The 23,374-nt window shown below is 41.4% G+C and overlaps 1 protein-coding gene across 15 annotated transcripts in view; it reads right to left on the bottom strand.

The window, feature by feature from the left end:
- PRRC2C (proline rich coiled-coil 2C) overlaps window positions 1-23,374 on the bottom strand; it is a 78,410-nt gene that overhangs the window by 26,983 nt on the left and 28,053 nt on the right. For 8 of the 15 annotated variants that reach the window (XM_064515677.1, XM_064515679.1, XM_064515684.1 and 5 more), the window contains exons 6-22: window positions 21,361-21,611; window positions 20,772-20,851; window positions 19,591-19,724; window positions 19,423-19,510; window positions 18,994-19,135; window positions 17,923-17,997; window positions 16,465-17,107; window positions 15,438-15,607; window positions 14,567-14,813; window positions 13,274-13,487; window positions 10,066-12,429; window positions 8,661-8,866; window positions 7,879-8,033; window positions 7,080-7,419; window positions 6,491-6,576; window positions 5,451-5,639; window positions 2,386-2,637 (exon numbers count right to left, since the gene is read on the bottom strand). In XM_064515677.1, coding sequence (XP_064371747.1) covers window positions 2,386-2,637; window positions 5,451-5,639; window positions 6,491-6,576; window positions 7,080-7,419; window positions 7,879-8,033; window positions 8,661-8,866; window positions 10,066-12,429; window positions 13,274-13,487; window positions 14,567-14,813; window positions 15,438-15,607; window positions 16,465-17,107; window positions 17,923-17,997; window positions 18,994-19,135; window positions 19,423-19,510; window positions 19,591-19,724; window positions 20,772-20,851; window positions 21,361-21,611 — 5,636 coding nt within the window. The remainder of the gene's footprint in view (window positions 1-2,385; window positions 2,638-5,450; window positions 5,640-6,490; window positions 6,577-7,079; window positions 7,420-7,878; window positions 8,034-8,660; window positions 8,867-10,065; window positions 12,430-13,273; window positions 13,488-14,566; window positions 14,814-15,437; window positions 15,608-16,464; window positions 17,108-17,922; window positions 17,998-18,993; window positions 19,136-19,422; window positions 19,511-19,590; window positions 19,725-20,771; window positions 20,852-21,360; window positions 21,612-23,374) is intronic. The other 7 variants (XM_064515688.1, XM_064515689.1, XM_064515690.1 and 4 more) reach the window with 4 other exon arrangements.

Here is a 23,374-nt window from a genome sequence, read left to right as displayed (position 1 = left end):
TCTGTTCCTAGAAGCTGAGCAGTAGTTTCCAAGAGGGATGTTAAAGAGAGTGTCCGAAGAGAAATCGTTTAGGTTTCCTAAAACTTTAACACTACCTGACATTCAAACAACAGATTAAGGATGTATGATATTGTCACTTCTTCCCTCATTAATGAGCAAAGAAAACACTACACTACAAGTACAAGAAAAAGTGTCTGCAAAACAAATCAGTATAGGAACTCCAGGACTAGAACAGTATTTGAAGTTATTTTAAAGGCCACTTTACAGTGGCAAGACTGCCCTTTTTTCTGCAACATCTAGATGAAATGTCTCTTTCCTGAAAAACCTGCAGGTTGCTGTTCAACTTCCACAAAATTAAAAATAAACCACCCCTTTTCTAGAAAATTTACTGATGCCTGGGGAACTACTCATAACAAAGGAATTCAAAAACAAAATGGGAACTGTTGAGGTAAGAATTTTAGAACTCTTATTAAATGCTTCTATTAGCACCCACTTAACGTAATAAGGAGATTGTTGGGAATTTTCATTTCCAGCACAAACTAGAAAGCTTCCTTTCACTCTGGTCTCCTTTCCAGAATGAAGTAGCTTGATGCTTCCATACTGCAATACTTCAAAGAATCTTCACAGCCCATTTTTAATTAAGAAACCAGAAAGGTGTAAAAAGACCACAAAACCCAGACTGCTCTTTTGAAGATACCCCATATTTTTGTACTATGATAGAGAGGAAATGATCCTGATTTACTTAGTAGAGCTACTCACGAGGGCCTTAGCCCAGAGTAATCAACCAAGATACATTTCCTATTCTGTAGGTGTCTTAGAAAAAGTTGGAGTCCCCTTCGCCATACCTCAAGCAGGCCACTGTTAATGGCTGTGGTCATAGGAGCTTGGAAAATGGCAAGAAAGCACATAGCATATATACAAATGGCCCTCCTCACCAAGTTAATTGAGTAAGTTACTGTTTATGGGTCTGTACCTCGCATTGTGCATACAATAAGTGCACTTAATCCTGTTCTGATATCAATATAGACCATTCACACCTACTTAGATTGAAACTGTCAAGAAGGACGCAAAATCCGAGTTTCCACATGTATTTGCCTCTCAAATCTAAATAATGAATTTTGCAGCTAGCTGGTAGGACACAAACATCCCTCTTAACAGTTCTTGCCCTGGAATGAAATTTCAGGACATAACATCTTCTGTTTGCAGAACATCTTTGCAAACACTGCTAAGACTTTTTTTTTTTTTTTTGGAACTGTGAGAGAAAACTAAACTGTGAGTCATCTGCATTTCACATTATTCAACTATTAATACGGCTGCTTTGCAGAGCAATAGTTTTCCTAAATGGAGTCAGAAGACTTCTGCTCAAGACTACAAAATGGTAGACTGAGATAGCACACAACATACTTGAGTCTAAACTCGTAAAACTGCTCTGCAAGTGCACAAGAAGCCTTTTGCCATCACCAACGCAGGTAACTAGTAGCTACTCAAACTATGGTTTCTTTACAGTTGAGTGATAACAAAACCTGTGTCCGAGTTCTTGCTCAAGCAGCACAGCTACCAGCAGTAAGGGCTGTTTTATATTCCACGTGCCAATCCTCACACAGGTCATTAGACAGAGGAGTAGATGTTTTTCAGCCTTTCTGTGCTATCAGTGCAACACAGCTAAGAATGGATTTGGAGAACGATGAAAATTGATGAACCTAACAGCAAGTCACAACCTACCTATTAAGCACAGTTATACCTACAGAGAAGCCAGGGGAGTTCCACACAGGCAACGACGACGAGTCCTGAACATCCTGATGGAGTTCTGCAAAGGAATATCCTGACAAGCCCTCAGAAGCTGACATATTAACCCCTTAGAGAGACCAAAAGAGCCTTATCCAATGCTTTAGCACATTACCAGTTTAGAGATTTCTTTTATTCCCCCACAGAGCAGCACTTAACTCACAGCTTCGGGTCATCCACCCACTCAAATCATCCTCTGGCACATTACAAGACTGCAGTTCCCTGCTGAAAGTCAAGCGTTTCTCTTGCACATTGCAAACACGTTCAAGACCCGAGTTTACAGAATCTGCCTATATCAGGCTCCAGTACCACTCTTCACAGGCAAGTTAAAGCTCTGGACAGTTCTCACATTCGAAAGACAACAGAATAGTTTAAAACCTTCCAAGTTGAGTTCTGCGCAGAGGTATGATGCACTGCATGTCTCCATGTCACTTCCGGAAAACTGCTGAGTTCAAGCAGTGTCCATACATTTCAACTCAGTGGGTTCTGCTGTCCAGATGACTACCACCAACAGGCAACCAAATGTCAATTCAGTGACCATTAGATCATTGTAATCATATTTAAATACAGTGGTCAGTACTTTTTCCATGTTTTTCTTACCTTTGTGTTTGTTCCGAACTCTGGAGCAGACACAGATATCATCGTTCCTATTTCCGTACTAAGTTCACTTGCTGCTTTGGTCTCCTTTGCAGTGACAGGTTCTGGACTTCTGACAGAGGTGGGAGATGGCTTCTCCTGTCCCTCCGGCTCTCCCTGTTGGGCATCCTTCACCTTCCTGTTCTTTAAAGAACGCTCTTTCCCAATAGGACCAGGTTTATACTCTTTGTTTTCTACTGGACTCAAGTCTGGAAGCTAAGTTAGTGTTAACTTGTCAGTTAGGTCTTCCCCCCCATGTCCTATCCCATAAGAATTATTCTAACATGCTTAGAATAACTTTGTTTAAATTTAGCAAAGCTTTCCTAATAGGTAAGCATTTTCTTTTTCAACATACAGTTCATTTGAGACTAAGTTAGCAACAAGAACGTGAAATGCATCCACTCTGAACATTAGTAATCTAAAGTACTGCGTTTTCAAGCAGTATGTGTTATATGTGAAGTGGCAGAGTTCAACTAAAATCACATCTAGTTAAAATCTACAGAAGAAAACCATTTTGACTCTCCTCACAAGAAAGCATGAAAAAAGTCAACAAGCCACAAGACTTCCTGTACATAGAGGTTACTTTAATTTTCAGAGAATCCGATTTTACAGGGCCCTAGAAAACAGAAGACTGCCTTCATTTGAACATATCTGGACATATGGATGTTGGCAGCATTTTTACCTAGGGATTGAGCACTAACGATATATCCAGAAAAAAAACCAAAGTATGCAAGTGTTGCCTTATTTTTCAGAAACAATGGCTGGAATAGCTGCTGTAATTTAGTAGCTTCTGTTTGTGCAGCTGAACTAAAGCAGAGTGAAAGGCCTCAAGTAACCTGAATGCCGTACTGTTTAAGCTATCATATACTTTCCACCTGAGACCATTCAGCCCGTTTAACCACAGAGCAGCACAAAAATTCATTAAAGGCAGTCCTCACAGTCCTATTGCTTAAGCTTCATTCGTGGAAAGACGGAAGCCGTGCAGAAAGCTGCTGGTGGTGTCTCCACACACACAGACCAGCTATCTCAGGAGCAGATGAAGACCCTTTACCACACATGTCACTGGGCTTGGGGAAGGTGGAGTTTCCTAACAGTTTTTGCTTTACCCTCAGGAGGCTAATGCAAACTGCAGAATGCTTTCAGAGGGGAGGAAGAAAGCAATTGTAAAAGTGGATACCTAAGCTCTGCAATGCCATGATCAGGATCATCACAAACCACCCCCCAACCCACTTTGCCCCAAGTATTTCCCCCCCCCCCACCAGTTTACAGAAAGGGAAATCCCTCCAGACACCTTAGAGACACACTTGAAAAGGTAAACTGCTGTTTCATATACGGTTCTCTTACATTGCCCAAATCAGTTCAACAGTACCAACCTCCAGTCCTGAACATAAATTCATATTTAAGCTTCATAGCAAACTATCACCATGAAAGAGGTGGGGAGAAGGAACTGTGTTGTCATCAAGACAGCTAAAGGATTACAGCCCTCTCATTTGTAAGAGCCCCCCAACATGTAAAGTTCCAATGAACTCCAGCTCCCAAATTCTCCCCCCCCATCTCGTTAGAATTTACCATAGTCATACATTTGTCTTTCAGCAAAATCTATACGAGCCTGGATAGCTGTAATATCGGAAACAAGCAGGAAAAAAGCAGCTTTCTAGACACTGTAAAGTAGACAACCTTATTTTGGAGTTCAGTACCTTTCAGTGATTTGATGTACACCCCTTCAGGCATGTTACTAGTATGTCTGAGAAAGTTTTTGAATCTGCTGGTTACCACACTTCAGCAGCAGGATTAACCACGAAGTATTTCCCTGCTATAAGGGTTTTATATTTTGCAATAAAACCCACCAACTACAGGATATCCAAATGAGCATCTCATGTAGCAGAAGTTAAATTCACTCTGCATGTGACTACACTTTCAAATTTCCACTTTTTTGGAGAAGGAAAAAAAAACCACTTGGTCTTCTAAAAAGCCAAAAGAGCTTTATTTACATCACAACCACTGCCAAGTCTCAGACACCCACAGAGACTTAAACAGCTGGCTCAGTAAGTCACCAGCCAAGTTTATCTGCCATAATTTTCTCTTTCTGGGAGTAAGAAGCTGGTGTTGAGGGCTAGTGATGCAGAGAGGAATATGCATTGGAAGTGAAGATAACAGGAATGTAAGTTTTACTAATATGAAAGACCACTGCAGGCGTAATTTAAACGACACAAGGAGAAAATACTCCTCCTTTTGAGTGGTCACAATGGAAAGACAAAGAGGAGATGATTAAGTGGAGCACCTAAATCTCTAGACAGCAAGTGATGCACATTTTTAAATTGAGGTTAAGTTTGGTTACTTATTTGGTCTTCCCAGATCAGTTAGAAAAGAAAAATTATCTACACAGCTGTGCATTTGAGACTTCAAATCAGTGACTCTAACATTCCTCCCTTTCCCCTAAAGGCTTCTTTTCCTGCAGCTTGATATACCACTCAGCTTGGTAACTCAGCTACAAAACTAAGCAGGGCACCACATGGGGTTTTCTTCGTGTGTGTGTGTTTGTATTTTTCTGTTTTGTTCTTTTTTTGTTTTTTTTTTGAGATGCTAGGAGTCAAAGCTGGAGATACAGCCAGGACAGAAGTGGGAGTGCCTGCTTCAAGACAGCTCTGAAAGCCTGAGTGGAGTAAGCACAAAAACCCCACACTCTAATCACTTCCATACTAACCCAAAACAGCTTTGGCAATCCACAATCCCTTCCCTGCCTGAGTCACATCCCTTGGTCCAAACACTGAATTGGTGGACAAACTCTGCTGGGCTAGGATGCGATTTACTTATATCTACTTCCTCAAATGAATTCCCCCATCTTCCCTCCAGGAACCACTTGTTGATCATTTCAGGAAGCATACAAGCAGAACGTGATTTTTATAGGTGCAGTCCTAACTGAATGAATATCCTATTTCATTATTAAATCAATAATCTGTAATCTCTTTTTTGCCTGAACTTATTTGCTATTTAGTTTTTAAGTTTGTACCGAACATATGATCTTTTACCTTTTGTGCTTTGATGGGTCCAGCCCGAGGCTGTTTCTGTCTCTGTTCTTTCGGTTCCGGTAGTTTGTCAGCAGACTTCTCAGAAAGCACAGGGCCAACTTCATTGTCACTGCCACTGGAAGCTGGGGCTCCAAACTGAATAGTTTCTATACCAAGCTCAACTCCGCCTTCCTGCCCAGGCTTTGTTCCCTAGTTAAAAGATTAACATTTACATTTCAAAAAGACTTCTAAATCAATATATCAAATAAAATAGTGCATCAAATATGTTCAGCTTAAAAACACGTGTACTTCTAGCTCCTGTCAGCAAAAGCAACATTTGTGACCACAACAGATTTGCAAGAGGAGCAAACAATATCCGAATGTACAACCCCAAGCCCCTCAACTTCCTGCTGTTTATACAAGCTCAGGGGAAGGAAAAAAAAAGTAGTAGTGAAAAAAAAAAATACATAGACAAGATCAAGAACTGGCAGAGAAAAGGACAAGTACAATATCCAGGTGCCCAGATTCAGATTGACAGTATTCTCCTGAAGCTTCAAAATTAATGTTCAATTCAAGAGAAACAACAGGGGATAAAATAGGTTAGAGAGCATCTGTTTGCTCTTTCCATCTCCAATTTAAGCAAAAAAGTTAGTTCCTCAGAGACATCCTGTTTTCTGTGTACATTAGTGACTGGTGTGTTCTCATGCAAACTAAACAATATTTTAATTTAAAATATATTGAATAGCAGCTATCAGTAGAATCTGTGAAAGATCTTATTAACAAAGAGGACAGCTTTCCCCATTTTAGAGTCATAAAAGCATTAACTTAATGATCCAATCACTGCACTGAATTCAGAAACAATCTTAATTACTAGTACTGTTCCAGTAGGTGTCTCTGTCCAGTGCTCCTTCTGCACCGTCTCCCAGCTCCATGGAATTCTACACACTCTCTAGATTAAGCATGTGCACAGCATGAATATCTAGAGAATCTGCACCCAATCCCAGTCAGATATACTTTGAGTAAGCTTCATATACAGCTACTTGTTTTCTCCTTGCTCTTACCTCTGGAGACGTAGATGAGCCAAAAGATGTCAAAGGTTTGTTCCAAGCACTGACTGAAGGTGGCTGAGGTGGACTAATGGGTCCCACTGGCAATTAAGAAAACAGAGTTAAGAAGAATTGGATAGTTAATATGTTCAACTAAAGTTAAGGACTGACTAAAAAAATTAAATCTGAGAGATGCCTTATTTAGTAAGCCTGGGGCAACTGCGAAATCCTTAACCTATCCAGCACTTAACTATATGCTCCTTTTTTAGCTGTTTTCAAGTGAGGTGATCCATCATGTTTGGAAGCATAAACAAATCTGACAAAACAGCACAGATTTTGAAGGGAGCGATAGCTGCTTATTCATTTTGAACAAAGACTATAACAACATAAAACACTGATTAATATCTTGTATTACAAATATCTCCTTTCAGGAGTCTCCACAGGTTATGGTCCTGCATTTGGGGAGCCCTCTACTCCCTGTGTAGAAACATGACTACATTTGCAGGGGCAAATGAGACATCAGTAAAGAGAGCTGGCAATCAGCATTCTCTAAACACATTGCTAGTCCCTCCCTCCCCCACAAAATCCAAAAGATGCCACTTACATTTTTTGGAGATGTCATTTAGAACTGCTGTAGAAGGCACCTTGTTTTCCCATAATTCAGTTCCTAGACCATTGTGAGCCTGGGTGTTCTGCAGAACTTTGCCCGATACTGTGTACTCAGCACTGGCTGTCCCTCCCACAGCCTGGGTTTGAGGCTGAACAGAAGCCTGTGGCTGGCCTGGAGGAGTCTGGGTTGTACACTGAGGCTGTGCCTGTGCCTGAGCTTGTGCTTGCTGCGCAGCCGCAGCTGCTGCCTGTTGCTGTTGCTTTTTGGCAAATCTGGGTGGGAGTTTGGAATTCTGACCCCGTCCTTTTTCACTTGATCCTTTTTTGGTCCAAACCTGTGAGCAGAAGTCAATTTTACTCTTAAAGCTGATAGCTTGCACGGATGACCAACTGCACTGTATAACAGCAGAAAGCAAACTGGTTAAGCCTTCTTTAAAGAGTATTTTTCATGGTGTACTTAACCAGAAGAACAGTGATTTATTTCTCATCTGTTTTCCTCTTAGAATCAACTGATACACAACAAGCAATAGCATAAGTCTTTTTAACAGTATAAAAAACTGTATTTCAAGTTTGCCGGTCCCACCTGCCTGATAATGACCAAACAGGGGGCACAGAATCCTAAACTGTCTACAGGAAAATTAATTTAACTTACTAATTCTGAACAACTTAAAATGCCACAACTAACTAGATGTATTTAAAAGGTGAAAACACAACTGCTTGGAAGACTCTGCACCTTCACAACATCCCCAGTACTGCAAGAAGCTTTTTCCCCCATTTTAAATGCTATCTTGTACCTGCACCGTTTGTTCTTCCTTCTTTCTGCGCTCTTCATCTTGCAAACGTTTTTGTTGTTTCTTAGACACCACTTCAGTAAAACCATCATCATTCAAGTTAGATTGGGAGTCTTCAACTACTGTCACTTCAGGGTGATCATCAATAATCACAACACCTATAGAAAAAGGAAAGGTATAGATGGTTCTTCCCTACTGCTTTAACAGCTTCATATGCAGCATGAAATAAAGTACACCAAGCCAAAAACTGCTTTAGAGTAGTAGCAATTTCCCAACAACCAACTACGGATGGTGGCCCTGATTACGGCTAAGAATCTTCATGCTACGATCATTGCTGACTGGCAATTCGAAGGCTTCTGTACCAGACTCTCCAAGAAATAAGAGCTAAAATTGCTCAAAACAATACATCTTTAATGAAAGCTCTTCCTGAATATCAGCTGGAAGTTTATCAGCGATATCCACCATCTTTGCTGATGAAGGTTAAGCAAACTACCAGAGACCAAGTGGCAGAAAATGGTCTGAATGTCAGAGTTCAGAACAGATGGCAGAAGAAAATTGTCCCCATACATACATAAAAATACAGTGACATATGTCATCTTTTAGAGGGACACATGTTGTTAATCACATATGACCAAGGTAGCAATAACTGAGTAAGTGATTTCTTTGTGTTTATTTTTTGAAAATCATCTTTCTTCTTCAAAAGTTTTCAAACATCCAGCTCTACATGCAGCAAAGCTAGTAGGATTTACAAATTCTTGTTAGAATTAGACATTATCAATACATACTTGCATAGTTGTTAAGATCAAACTGGGACAAGGCATCCACTTTTTCCTTAGGCTTCTTTGGACCAGCCTTGGGCTCCTCTCTCTTTTTGCCACTGGCATCCTTGGTGCTTTTTTGTCCTGCAGCAGTAACACCTTCTTCCTGATGCAAGGAATTGGTGTTGGTAGGATCAATACCAGGCGTACTTGCTGTCTGATCTTCAAATGGCCTGTATTAGAAAAAAATTAAATGGAAAACTGATAACCAGCGACAGAGTATACCTACTCAGGAAGACTAACAGCCTAATGCATGTCACAGTATAGGGCTACAAGTGTTTACTGTGTAGCTTATAAGATATCCAGAATTTTACTTTCAGGTCCTCAATGAGCCAAAGTTTAACAGCAAAGCTATTTTGGGGACACCGATGTCCTGCTGCCAAAAAAGAAACAGAAGTGTATAATTTTAACGTCAACTCCAACTCAGTCTATGCAAAGACCAAAACCCAACAAGTATGCAGTTCAGAACTCCACTAAGCCCTTCAGCGTAAAAGAACACACAGAAGTTTACAGTACACAATGTGAGCAAATACACACATGGTACAATGCAGTTGCTCATAAGCTCACTTGCAAAAAGCTATCTGAAGCCATTGACAAAGTCTAGAGATTTGCAGAATTCTGACTTTGCTGTGGAACCTGGAAAATCCAGCTTTTGCTTAACAGTGCTTCCAAGTCACATTCAAGTGAACAGGCAAAGAAAGTATTCATATTTTTAGTTCGGAGTTTAGAGCACTGATCACAAGTTTACGTCCGGGCAAAACCCTACCTTGGAATACAGCAACCTACAGCACAAGACTGTGAAGTACAGGGTACCTCCCAACTATAAAACTGTACACTGTGGCTACAAAACAGTGGGCAAACAGTAATGTTAGATGATTACCAAGTTTCAATCAAATTCAGCATACAGAGAAACAAAAGCTTTATTCTCAGTGATGAGCATTTCTCAACATGCTTCAGTATGTTAGATGACTGATCTAAGGATACAACAAGCCAAATGCAATGCAGCAATCTGTGTATTAGACTGCAAAACTGCTTATGGTCTGCTCACATTTACATTTCAGCTTGCATACAAATCTTGAGAAATATAGCTCAACTCTGAGAAATAGCACCGTAATTTTTTTTATTAGGCTCTTTTAACAGAGTGCATACATATAAGAAAGCTATGCTTGTACCTTTATTTTCCAAGCATTTCCATATACAAACAGAAAAAATATGACATACACAGCCATAGGTGCATGTATTTCTGACTATGTCTTACTCTTTTCTACCAATTATTGCAAATCTAAAACAACTAGTAATGATTTTGAACCACAGGAGGACCACAGTATAAGTCCACAGCCATATGTGCTTCCTAAGAGAAGCTGGCACTCACCCTCTTTTTCCACTTCTGGGTGGAGGACCACTCCGCCTTTCGCTCCTAGGCCCCGAGAAGTTCCTCCCTGGTTTAGCTGGCCCATTGTTGCCACGTCGGTTTTGACGGTCTATTCCAGGCCGCTGACTAGAGAAACTTCTCTTGGCTATTTCCCTTTTTAGAGCTCCAGTGCTTTCTCCGGCTTTTACAGCCACTTGTGCTGCTGCATCTGCTGTTTTCTTCTCATCTCTCTCACGCCTCTCATTGAAGTCGCTGCTTTCTGAGGCTGTTTCCCATTCTTCATTTGCCTGGTCTGAAGAATTCTGGTTGGACAAGTCTGGTGTCTTACTCCCTGAAACATCCAGTGCAGCGTTGGACTGCTCATTAACTGCATTACTAACTGTAGCACTTGTGGATGAGCTAGTTACTGCCTCATTTATCTTTGATGCAGCCTCTCTTTCTTTTAGGCGCCTGAAGCGTGGTGGCTTATCCTGCCTTGGAGGCCGAGCAGGCCTTTGTCTTCGTGGCCTTTCTCTAGTTGGATCAAACTTCCTCTCAAATTTTTGAGGTCTTTTATCAACCGGTATAGGACCGTAATGTTCATTTCTTCTTGGAGGTTCCCCATCTTCCGGTTTAATGATCTCTGTTTGCCTAGGAGGGTTCCACTGATTGTCTCTGTAGGCTGGTCTCCTTATTGTAGATGGACGTGGAGGACGCCCACCAGGATCCCTACCACCACGTCTAAACATTCCCCCTCTGCCTCGTCTAGAAGGCTCTCCTTTAGGGAGAAATCCTGGTTTGGGCTTATTCTCATCTTCTCTTATATATGTTTTTTCTATGGATCTATTGTCTATTCTGATATTGTTTTCAGGTTTGAATGACAGGGGCTTTGGAGGCTTCTTGCCATCAGCTCTCTCTTCTCTCTTTGGGTGCTTGCCTTTGCTTAGGCTGTCTTTGTCTGACAGCAGAGTGTCACTTGCACTTTCATGGACTTCACTGTCAGAATCTGTTTCTGAACCATGCTGTCGTCGCCGTTTTGGGATTACTTCAAAATCAGAACTCTCACTACGAGTTTCGCTCTCCTCCCTTTGCCTAACAGGCCCTGAAGGCACATGGTCTGATCTAGGCTTAGTATCTCTGTAGTGTGGGTACTCTCTATTATGGCCTCTACTACCCCGGCCACGTCCTCCATAAGAACCTCTGTAGCTACGACCTCTAGAGTAATATTCCCCACGACCTCTACCCCTATATCCCTGATCTGGAAACCAGTCTCTATCCCTAGCCTCTTTCCAGTATGTTCTAGGTGGTAAGCCAGGCTCTCTTTTTACTGGTCTGGTTTCTAAACGTGGTTTCTCCATAACCTCCTTGCTAGCTACCTTCTCTATCTGCTTCTCTTCCTTCACTGTGGTAGCCGGCTGCTGAACATGGGGCTGCTGCTGGGCTGCAGGCTGAGCAGGTGGCTGCTGCGGCACTGCAGGGGGAAGCTGTGGAGCAGCGGGCTGCGGAGCTGGGAGCTGCTGCTGCACTGGAGGTGTGGGTGGCTGGACTGGAGCTTTAGCTGCCGCTTCAGTTTGACTGCTCTCTGGGCTTGCTGGTACTGAGGCAGCATCTTGGGTTATCTTCTTAGCCGGAGGAGCACTGCTGGAGGCAGATGCTTCTGGCTCAGCCTGAGGCAGTGGCACTTGAGGTGCTTCCTTTCTGTCACTTTTTTCAGACTTGCCAGGTTTTTCACTAGCTGCTTTTTCTCCTTCTTTCTCCTTCCTCTGCTCACGTTCTTCTCGTTGTTCACGCTCTTCTTTCATATCTCTAAGCACAGGTTTTTTAATAGGACCAGATCTTCTTACTGGTCTATCACTGCCTTCTTCTCTTCTGCTGTAACCAGGCCTAGGACCCCATCTTGTTTCAGACTTCGGTTTGAATGTTTTTTCAGATTTTGGTCCTTCTGATGTTCTATTACTGATCAAAGTTTCTTTTTTTGGCTTAATCTCAAGTCTCTCCACTGTGTCCTTTGTCTCAACAGACCTGTTATTTAATTTAGGAATATTTGTTGCTGTCTCATTCCTCTGGTCTTCTGATTTTAGAGAGTGACTTGAACCATGGGAAATGCTTCTCTTTAGAGAAGAGTGACTTTCCCCCACAGGCACCAATTCTTCCTGAGAGCTGCGTGCAATGATCTCACCAACTCCTTGAAAATTAACTGCCGGGCTGGGTGTGTCAGTTTGGAGAGGCTGTACATCTTCCGAAGGCCTGCTTGGGAACTTCTGTACCTCCACCTCTCCTGATTCTCTGAAAAAGTCTGTCTTTGGATGAGAGTCCAACTGGCTGTGTTCTACAGGATAAGTGGCAGGGACAGCAACTCGTTCTTGCTCCAAGTGTGCCTCAGTCCTAAGAGGAAGCAATAAAGAATGTTGGAGGAGGGAGGAGGAAAGCTTTTATTCACAAATATTCTTACTTAAAATTAATCTTTTATTCCCTTTGATATGAAGGATTTCTGTCTGTTCTATGAAATAACAGGTATCAAATTCACAGTGGCTGCTATTCACAGAGATCCATTTTATTTTACCCTGCTTATGAACTCAATGTCAAATGCACAACTAGCTTCAGGAACTTATTATTTTAAAAGCCACTTCAAATGGAGCCCCCAAGTTTGCAAGCTAATATCACAAGTATCACCTAGAGTTTAGTACAGTGAAAAGAATTTTGAGGTACTTTTAAGATGTACAAGTAGCCTTCCTGACCTTTTATTGTGCAACAAATGCCCAAAGTGAACACCTTGATTTATACCACTTGTATTTAACTCACCCCTTTTGATACTAATATACATTGGAGAGAAGTTCTCTGCTATGGGAAGAAGGGAGAGAAGATGGGAGACAGGACAACATTGTAGGAGGGTTCTATAACACTAAAAAGGACTCAAACTATTAAGGTGATCACCATCCATCAAATTATATTAAGCATCCTAAAAAAGGGGCAAATTGACCTTCTAGTCCCTCCTTTGGAGCAGACATGTCTTTTGTTTTATATACAATCAATATTAACTTGCAAAGTTTCAATTATGCTTGTAAACAACGGTGCCAAGTACATCATATCTCTCCAGCCACAAATCCTTTTAAAGCTCATTAACAAAATTTACAGTTTAAACTGTGTTTTATAACATGAATTACACAGTTAAGTGTGTAAGTATGTATAGCTCAGAAGTGACATGCAGGAGTACATAACTCAGGCTTACCTCAAATCTTCAGACTCGTCTAACACTTTGGGAGGAGAACTAGCTTGTTGAGGTTCTGCGTGGGGGTACGGGTCGGACCCCCACATCATGCGGGGCTCTGACAAGGGAACAGTGTGTTCTCTTGCCGAGCGAGCTATATGTTCGAACGAATCCGAACTAGTTGCTGATCCCTCTATCTGTTCTCTTCTCATCAGTGGTTTGGGAGGCATAATTCCTGTGACAGATTGAAGTTCAACAATTGAAACCATTTTAATATTACCAAAGAGGCCTGTATCAGGAAAGCCTAAGCCTATCAGAGGTACCAAAATACACTACTCGCTCTCCTCCCTCTTTCTTTTCTCTGCAACTCACACTGTTTGAACCAAGTATCTATTCACTGCCAGCTGACCTCAGGAAGATCAGATCATCTTCACCACTAGTACCCTATCTACCAACAAAAGGAAATGCTGTCTGCTTCCACTGTAATGGAAAAACAAGTTCTGTAGGCCTATAAAATTGTTGAGGAAGCTTCTGCTGTAAGAAGGAAGGAAAGGTGGCTTTTAGTACTCAATTAAGGACTCCAACCTTTTGCTGTTGTCATTTTTAAAGATGTCACTGTTTTCACTACCTTTGCTTGGCTTGCCATTTCTTCCTTTCATTCCTTGCAGACTCATTTACAATACCCATTCCTTTGCACTTCCCACCCCTACCTTGGCTCACTAGCTGGTTAAATATCTCCTTTACATTACATGCCAGACTGCTATTATTTTTGCACAATAGCTTTCCTAATTGCAAGTCAGACAGCTAATCCACAAATTAAAAAGCACTTCTTAGTGCTAAGAAAGGAATCCTAAAGTCACAAAATTAAGAAGACTCTTAAGGTGCTAATAGATAATAGAAAAAACATAATTTCAGGTATATTTTCATTTTTCTAAGGAATGTAATATAAATAAAGGTGGTAACATATAACAAAAGGTGAGTGGTAAATATACTACCTTACTCAGTTTAAGCTAACTCAAGTCAACTTTAAAATCTGTAATAAAGCAAGCTTTTTACTGACATTTTGCATACAGCTTTACCTGTCATTAACACATCTGCAATACAGGACAAAGCTATGATTTTACTTTTATACTCAGAGATAGACACTCATACATAACTATCATTTTCCCAGTGTTATTAAAATCTACTTGATTGCAAATAATGAAGTTACATAGGCTTGCCCCCAAAATTTGCAGTTACTATACATAGTGTGGTTAAAGACTTATATTCCAAAACCAAGAAAATTCAACAATCAAAAATATTGCTAGGTTTTACCTGGATGAATAGGAGGCATATCCATTGCAGGCCTTCCTGACATCATTCGTGGGTCCATATAAGACTGCATCATAAGCCACCGTGGATCAAAGCCCATGGAAGCTAAATGCTGAGGATGTGGTTGCATGGGTTGGTAGAGAGGTCTATGCTGGGGAGGAGGGACAGGGCCACTAGAAGGCTGTGATGGAGCAGACTGTGGAAGTACACCCTGTTGCTGTTGCTGCCACTGCTGCTGTTTCATTTGCTCCTGTATAACAGAAAGAGTATTTTGAGATTTTTTCCTACGATGCAGACTAGGGCAGAATTAAAACAACCCTTGAAAACTAGGGGTGAAGTTATCCCCATAACACTAAGTAGTCTGAAAATTAAGGACAAGCATGTATCAAGGTGAAATGGCACAGTGGGAAAATCAAATTGGATAGTTTAGAATAGTTACAGTTTTGCTGGTGTTCAGAAGAGATACAGAACAACCTATACTTTGTGCTAGTCATTAATATAGTGAAGTGTTCTTCAGAGCTTAGGAAGCGAGTGCAAATTACATCTGTATGTGCCAGGAGCCCTTTAAGGAAATCCGGTAGGAGAAACCATCAACTTCCCGATTCCACAAGTACCCACAAGTCAATGCTCTACTTCCAGTAACTGATGCAAGAACAAGCAAGTTCTCTCTTTTGCCTTCTGCTCAATTACATACTTTCCAAATGGTGAGAAACGTTTCAAGCAGAACAATTCCTGCCAATACCACAGATGTTATAGATGTTGGAAACCAACAACTTACCCTTTTTTAAACTCATAGGGTCACATTCTTCCAGAATGCAGGAGAAAACATTACATTAAGCATATTATTTCTTCTTTTAATGAACTAGTTAGTTACCTGCTGCCTCTGAAATCTTGGCGGCAATGATTTCTGGAACTGTTTAGAATAGCCTGAGGAAACAGCAGGACGAGGCTGAGACCCTGAATCTGGCTCACTTTCATGAGTCACCTGTGAACTCTCTTTCTCATTCCGACCACTATCTTGTCGGGTAAAGATTGGCTGATCTTCTGAAAAAAAGAAGTTAGATGTTGGAAGCAAGCTCTCTCAGAGTGAATCTAAAAATTACAATTTTACCTTAACCTGTAGGTCAAACTAAATGAGTATTTTTCTAAAATGAAAACAGTCTGCCTTCTCTAACCTCAGTTTTAACTTCTAAAACCAATAAAGTCAAAAAAGCCTAAGTGCAAATTAGCTCCTGATAACAGAACAACTGGTGTTCATACATCCTTCAGTATTCCTTCTAAACTCAAATAAACTGGGCAATTAACCACAGATATTGACAGAGTAATGATTATGTGAACTAGGAAGTGCTGTGAATATGAATACTACCATATTAATTCTGAACTGGCTTTTTTTTTTCTTTTTTTTTTTTTTAGTAACCCAGAATTTAGATTTACAATTGTTTTCATCCATAACATCACCTTATTAAGCATAGTCTAACAGAGCTGTCCTTTGGCACTCAAGCTCCACTACAAAAATGCATCAAGTTTAAATGTTTGCTCTTTGTGCCTGATTCTCTAGGCTGAGTTAAAGAGTAGAATAGCAGAAATAACCTATGTTGCTTTTTTGCAACACAATTGCTAGCCATCCTTTATTAAGAAAGGAGAGCCTGCTATTTTTTCTGTATTCTTCAAAATCCAACCTAAAGCATAGAATCCACATTTTTTTCCTTTAAGGCTTTGATGAATTGGCCAAATAGGTCTAGGCTTCAAAACAAAGGACAGAGTTTGTGGTGTTAATGTGCTAGGAAAACAAATGGTCTAGATGCAGCAGGCTAGCTGGGTGTGCATATTAGACTTCTAAATTACAACTGTGCTCTGTGGCTCAGCTTTAAGACAGACAACTCCTAGTTGTGCAAGCATACCTTTTTCCTCCTTGTTATTCCTGCTTTCACTTTCCTGTTTTTCTACTATGGGTGCTGCCACAGGTTCTTCAGGCTCAGGAACCTCAGGTGCTGGCTTCTCTTCTTCTTTCTCTTTCTCCTCCTCCTCCTCCTCTTCTTCCATCTCCTTTTCTTTCTCTCTCTCCCTTTCTTGTTCTTTTGCTTTCTCCATTTTTTCTTTTTCTTCTCTCTCTTTTTCTTTCTCCCTCTCCCTTTCCCTTTCTTTTTCCTTCTCCCTCTCCCTCTCTCTTTCCCTCTCCCTTTCTCGTTCTCGTTCCCTTTCCCTCTCCCTCTCTCTTTCCCTCTCCCTTTCTCGTTCTCGTTCCCTTTCCCTCTCCCTCTCTCTTTCCCTCTCCCTCTCTTTTAGAGGGTCATCCCGGGAGGGTTTTGTCATGCAGCCAAATTTCTCATTTAACCGTTTTAGCTTTTCTGCACAAGCTGCTTTTCTTTGTTCTTCCATTCTTCTTTCTTCTTCTTCTCGTCGCTTACGGGCTCGCTCAACTGCGGCTGATATCTCCGACTGCTGTCTTCTCCTCTGTTTCCAAATTTCATCTTCATCTGGTACTGGTTTAGGGGGAAAGGGACCCTGTCTTCCAGGTCCTGCCTGGCGATCGGGAGGAGGGTGCTGCAATATTAAAACCAACAAGTCTAGTAGAGTACCTATTATACCAGTCAGCTGAAATACTACATTTTTAACTATTTGCCAAAACTTACACTTGGATCTTTACACATCAAGGTTTGGAAGACATAAAACAAGCCCCCACCTTCCTGCTCCAGTTCTGACTCATGAAACCTGAGCTCAGGGAGGAGGTAAAGATTCAGGTGGGCTCATGCCACACCTCCTCCCCCATCACTGCTAAGGCAAAGTGACTGTGCAAAGACGACACCGAACATCTTTTAGGTTTGGTTACAGTCCACTTCATCACAGAGACTCAGGGGAGAGCTTAGACAGGAGTCCCCACGAAGGAGCCAGAGAAATTCAAGGTAGCTTAGGATACCGCAGAGATGCTAATAAGGACTGCTGAAAATTGATAACAGGCTACCACCTCCAGATTTCACTAAAGACATGATCTCCGCCAATCCACTTTGCCTCTTCTCACATCTTCAATTCAGCTGCGTTCAGTCAGTATCCCCCTTCCACGCCTACCCTGCATCCCTGTCTGTTCTTTCTAGTCCCCAAACAGAGCTGGATAACCTAAAGCCCCTGAGGTTCCCATGCATTTCATATGTAACTTACAAGACAGGGCTGCTTTGTGCAGTAAGCAGCGTGGCTGTGTTTGGGGTCCAACTCTTACTGACCCCAGGTACTTATCATTTTACTCACTGCAGAAAGGGCTTACCTTTATGTGAAGTGCATTTACTTCTCCTAGTCTAATTCCCTCTGTGACAGCATTAAAGCTCTTAACACAAGGAAATAAAGACAGCTCTAATTTTTCTTACCGGTGGTAGAATAGATTTTGGATGAAGAGCAGGACCACCTCTTTCATGTATAGAAGGCTGTGCCGGACCCCGATCCTATTGGATTGAATACAGTACTAGAGTAAACAAGCTTGTAGTGACAGCCAGGCTGGCAAATTTCAGATTTACTGTTTTCTGCTGCATTAAGATACCACATCTAGCAAACTACCCTCCATCTGATATAAATGCATATACAAAAGAAGGCAAGAACATCTCTATATCCTGCACTGAGAGCTAAACAATTACTTTAGAAGTGTCACACATCCAAATATCAGTTTATGCTACTGCACTGTTTTTCTCAAATTCAGTGTAGCATCAAATCCTGGAAAGGCTATATGGTCTTCATAGAGAGAGAAAGGGAAGTAGAACACATTCAGGATCCCCCACCTTCACTATTACTAGTATCAAGGGAAAACTGTTTCCATGAAATTTTCAGGCAAAGCCAACAACAGCTTTTCCTGGGAGGAAGAGGAGAACCAAGAGGGCTCAGGCAGGCATAAGCTTAGCCAGTTGCCAATCTTCCTCTACTGCGGGATAATCCAAAAACAAAATGGCTGAACTGATGAATTCTGCATGGTCTCTGTAAACGAGTTCTGCTGAGAAGTTAGAAGCAAGTTGGCTAAGTTGTGCTGAAGAATGTGAGTCACGATATAAAGTGAGGAAAGATGTGTAGGCCAACAGGGCATGTTTACCCAGTGCCACTATAAAACATGGCAGACACCAGCACAGCTTCATTCACTGTTACACGGTACAGGCGCACAAAAGTATCAAGTTAAAGTTTGTCAGTTGAGCCACAGCAACTGACATAAGAGTTCTCATCCCCTCACAACTGTGGATTGGAAAGCACTAGATAAAGACATGCTATTTTTATTTTGTGACTAGAAGGAGCTAAGCAGCACCCGATCAGTTACCACAGCTCAGATAAGCAGTAGCTACTAATACATTCGCTCATGTTCATAACCTTAATAAATCTGACAGTTTGGAAAGATACCCGAGTCAGGCCTCTTCTGACAAGGTTTTTGCCAGAGGAGTTGAAGAGAAGAAAACACAAACCTGATCAAGCTGAGAGCTTTTGCCATAGGATGCTTTGGTTGCTGCTGTGGAAACCTGGGTGGCAGACTTGGTACTTGTCTGCTCTTCTGCTTCCTTCTGGCCATCAGGGCTTTGAGAGTCTTTTGATGGTGTCTGTTCATCACTGTGCGCAAATAAATAAGAAAAATGGAAGGTATACTCCACAGAGGTATTTGGTGATTTACCTTCTATCCTCAACCTTTCTTAACAAGAGCAGAAGTTTCTCACCATCAAGACCATTTCTGCACGCCTAACTGACTCGAGCATACAGATAGTTATGCAATTTATTACAGTATTAAATTATTGGAATAAATGTTGTTGGAATGAGTAAGCTTGGCTCATTCCATTCAACTTCCCCAAAAGCTAAGCTAGTTACATGTCATTCACATAAAATTGGCAACACCAACTCACCCACTTTCCTTTTCTTTTTGACTACTTCCTTGCTCATCATCATCACTGAAGTTCAGCTGTTCAGTGTAATCCACTTCACTCTGAGCACCTGTTGCATAAGCAGATATTCCATTAACCTTTCTGAAAGATTTAATGTACAAATAAGAAGTGTTAATCTGATGTTCTTACCTGCCCAGCCTTCATCAGCCTCAGCATCTAGATTATCAAATTTATCTAGTTCTTTAAGTTCGCTAGCACTAAGAATGGACGGGCGCTCAATAGGTTCTGAACACCATGAAGGTGGTCCTCTTCCCCTTGGCCCTCTAAAAGAGAAACAGAAGCAAAGGCCACTGTCACTATTATTTGTCCAACAACATGAATAGATAAAAGGTCAACTTATATGACAAGCAATTATTTCAAGTAGACAGTGCAGTTCTCTCAAATACAGGATATGAATTTGAGACAGGTGAGACTACTGTATTTCAAATAATTACTGCTACGCCACCATATTGGTTTCTTACTTGTTTGGAATGCTTCTGGAAATAGTTTCGTAATGGAAGAGCAAGATTAGATGCTATAGCCTTGTCTGCACACTTCACAACAAGCCCAATGTTCTGTGTTGTTACTTGACAGTAGAGAACCACACACCTTGTAGCTTGTGTAGTACACACACAAACCTGACATCCTTCATACCACCAACTTAGCCACCTCAAAGGTATTTCTTTATACTTTCCATGCTTTCCCCAATATCTAAGGTTCTGTACCCTCTTCCCTACTCAAGTTCTCCCAGTCACCTCTCTCGGCTTCTCCTGCCCCTTCCCTGTCCCACAACCCCAGACCATCTGTCAAAGTTTGTACCCCACTGCTCATAGGATTCCCCCATTCTCTCATGCATGTGCACAGCCATTTTCAGCTACAGAAAGACATACAGGAAGAAGGAAAGCTCGTTTTAATACACAGCAGAGTTCTACTTTAATTGGCAAGCAGTTGAGAACTAGGCAGTATGTACTTTCACTACGACAATGGAACGATAGTCCTTTTACAGACAACATGCTTCTTGATATTACAAAGACAAGGTGTCCCCAACTGTCTCCTGCTCTTCCAAATCAAAAGTCCTATGAAGGGGAGAATTCCCTCAAGTTTTGCAGCTGACTAGATGTGGTTTTCAAAATGTTCTGCAACACAAGTGATCCCGTGGCACTGCTCTACATAAACCAAGCTTGTGAAAAATCTAACCAGTGACAGTTAAGCTGTTTATAATTATAAACCAGCTATTCAGTATATATTCAGTGGTTTTTTTTTCCCCTCTTCTCTTTTGAGTTATACACAATTCAGACCCATACAACAGTAACACTTGTAAGGTTTCTTACCTGCTAGGCTCAGAATTAGGAAACCTTGCTGGACCTTGCATGGAAGGAGGATATGCCATTCTTGGATACTGATTAAACATCTAGGAAAGGTTTATAATAGGAGCCATTTATTAAAAAAAATACTATTATATTAAACATACTGATAACAAAGGAATCATAATGGAAGTAAAAAAAAAAAAAATTCTTCGCTTGGCACAGTTTGCTCTAATGCCAAGTGCATGAAATCAAGCCACCAAGGTGGAGTGACCACAAGCCTTCACCACTTCCTGACAAGCTGAAACTCAGGGGCAGGCCTTTCAGGAGAAAGGATTAGCAGTATATAATCAGCATTTTCTCTTCAGTAGAAGGCTAGTTTAATATAGTAATAGCACACTCCAAAAGATATATGTAGACTTTCACCTGGGATTATGACTTAAAATAGAGGAATAGAAACTGTACAAATTCAAAAGTCCACAGTCTAACATCCAAATGTTTCTTTGTTTACCCAGTGACAAAAGCAATGCTGATAAGCATTCTGGGGATAAGGAAATCAAACGAGCCAATAATCAGTTCCTCCTGCTTAAAACCTTTTCATATAACCATCACTTACATAAGGTGGCATCATTGCTCTGTACTGAGACGAGATAGCTGGTTGCTGCTGACCATTCAGCTTGGGCTGAGGAACCTGTGGTAGTCGCACATCCCTCTTTTCTGCTGCCTTCTGGGCATCATTTTGCTCTCCTGGTGCTGCAGCATTATCATCTTGGCCAGGAGTTTTAGCTTCTTGATCAGTCGGAGAACCAGGCGAGTTGTTCTTATTACCACCTTCTCTCCAACTGGTAGCATCTGCATGGACAGAATCAGTACGGGGGAAAAAAAAGAAAGAGCAGACTTTATATTACACATTCACAGACAAGTATGAGGAAAACCACATTCTTCCTACTGACTTTTCTGTGATACAGTAATCTCTGTGCAGATGGATGTTCATATTTACTGCTCAAACAAGCAATGGCTACTTAAGAAAAAAAGGGATGTTTTCCAATCCTCCTCAGGCCTACATCCAGCTGAGCTCCTGAAGGGTGAGAGTTAAATTTACAGGTTGCTCTAGCAGTCTTTCTCACCTTCCAGAATACAATGCAATTTAGGAAGGGTATTAATAATAGCACAACATGGACAACAGCTTTAGCTGTGCTAAGTTGGCCACTATGGACTTGATCTCTTAATGGTATATGAAGAGCTGCTGTCAAGGGAAGGAACAAGCTTCTTAAGTAGCAGAGGCCTATCATGAATGACTAAAGCAGCTCAAAATGACATACTCATGTATTACATTTCTAAGACAGGTACAGAGTCTGGCTCAGCTCTAACTCACAAGGATGGAATGGAAGTGACGAGGGCTGTACTTCTGAGTGTGTCTAGTAAAAAGCCTAGGAAAAGTAAGAGGTTTAATGATCTAGCACTTGTACTGGGCAGCCCATTCTCCTAGAGTTTTCTGCTGATTACGGAGCAGGGATGAGGAGAAAAAAGTAAAACTCGGCATCCCTGTTCATATCCTTAAGGGCCAGCAGCAACTCACAGCCATTCACTGCACACAATGCTCTCCAAAGGACAACCCCCCACCTTACCCAGTGCTAAAGCTATGCTCTCAAGTTTCCATTAGAGTTCCTCCATTACCCCTGCTGGGGAGCATGGCCGCTAAAGGGACAGTACTCACTAAGCTTGTTCAGCCGTCTGCTGTCAGACCTGAAAGAAGGACTTAATAGCATGCATAGTGCTGACCAAAACTACAACTGAATGATGCTGGAGGCTGGAACAGACGTAAACATAGCTATTTGCCTAGTGTTGTTTTTTTGACATCTCTGGAATTTCTTATTGACTTATTCTTTACACTAAAACCAGGTGAGGACCTGAAGTACATTGCCTCAGTCTGCACAGCCATATGTTTCTACACTGAAACAAGTCAAGAAAAACCTAGGCGAGTAGCACAGCAAGGAATTCAGGATTCCCTGAGAGGCCAAGCCACTGCAACAGCCATGCATATCTTCCCTGCCACAGGCACAAAGTAGTGCCAACTACAGTGCAGAAAGCGTTCTCTAGGTGCAAACCCCGACAAAAAGTTCTGAGGAAAAAAGGAATCCTGTTCCTCGTAGGAGACAAGCGTAATCCCAAATGCCTTCCCATGAGAAGGGAGAAGCAATACACTCATCTCTGAACTGAAGCATGTAACACCAACCTTGTTTATGTTTAGGATTGTTCTTGCGATAGCTAATCATCCAAAGCTGAAATAGATCTACCTAATCAGAGCACCTGGGAGAAGAGCTAAGCATGCCCCAGACTTTCACATCATATTCCATTCTGACATTACAGGCCAAACTTCCAAATCGGGATTTTTCAGGCTAGGCATATGAGTATTAATCATTTTGAGGCAATTCTAAAGACTGTTCTCATGGTTAGTTAATATTAGGAGAGTACTTTAAATACATTTTTAGCTGTTGTGGCATTCAACAGGTAGAAGTAAACAAGAGTCAGTATTGTGCAACCAGCAAAAGCCCCTTGGAGAACTACTGACCTGTCTGGGAAAATGGGGAGTGAATTGCAGATTAGGATTAAGAGAAATATCCTGTTTC

The sequence above is a fragment of the Dromaius novaehollandiae genome, chromosome 8 (assembly GCF_036370855.1).
Source record: "Dromaius novaehollandiae isolate bDroNov1 chromosome 8, bDroNov1.hap1, whole genome shotgun sequence".
NCBI lineage: Eukaryota > Metazoa > Chordata > Aves > Casuariiformes > Dromaiidae > Dromaius > Dromaius novaehollandiae.
This window is presented reverse-complemented; position numbering and strand designations above follow the sequence as displayed.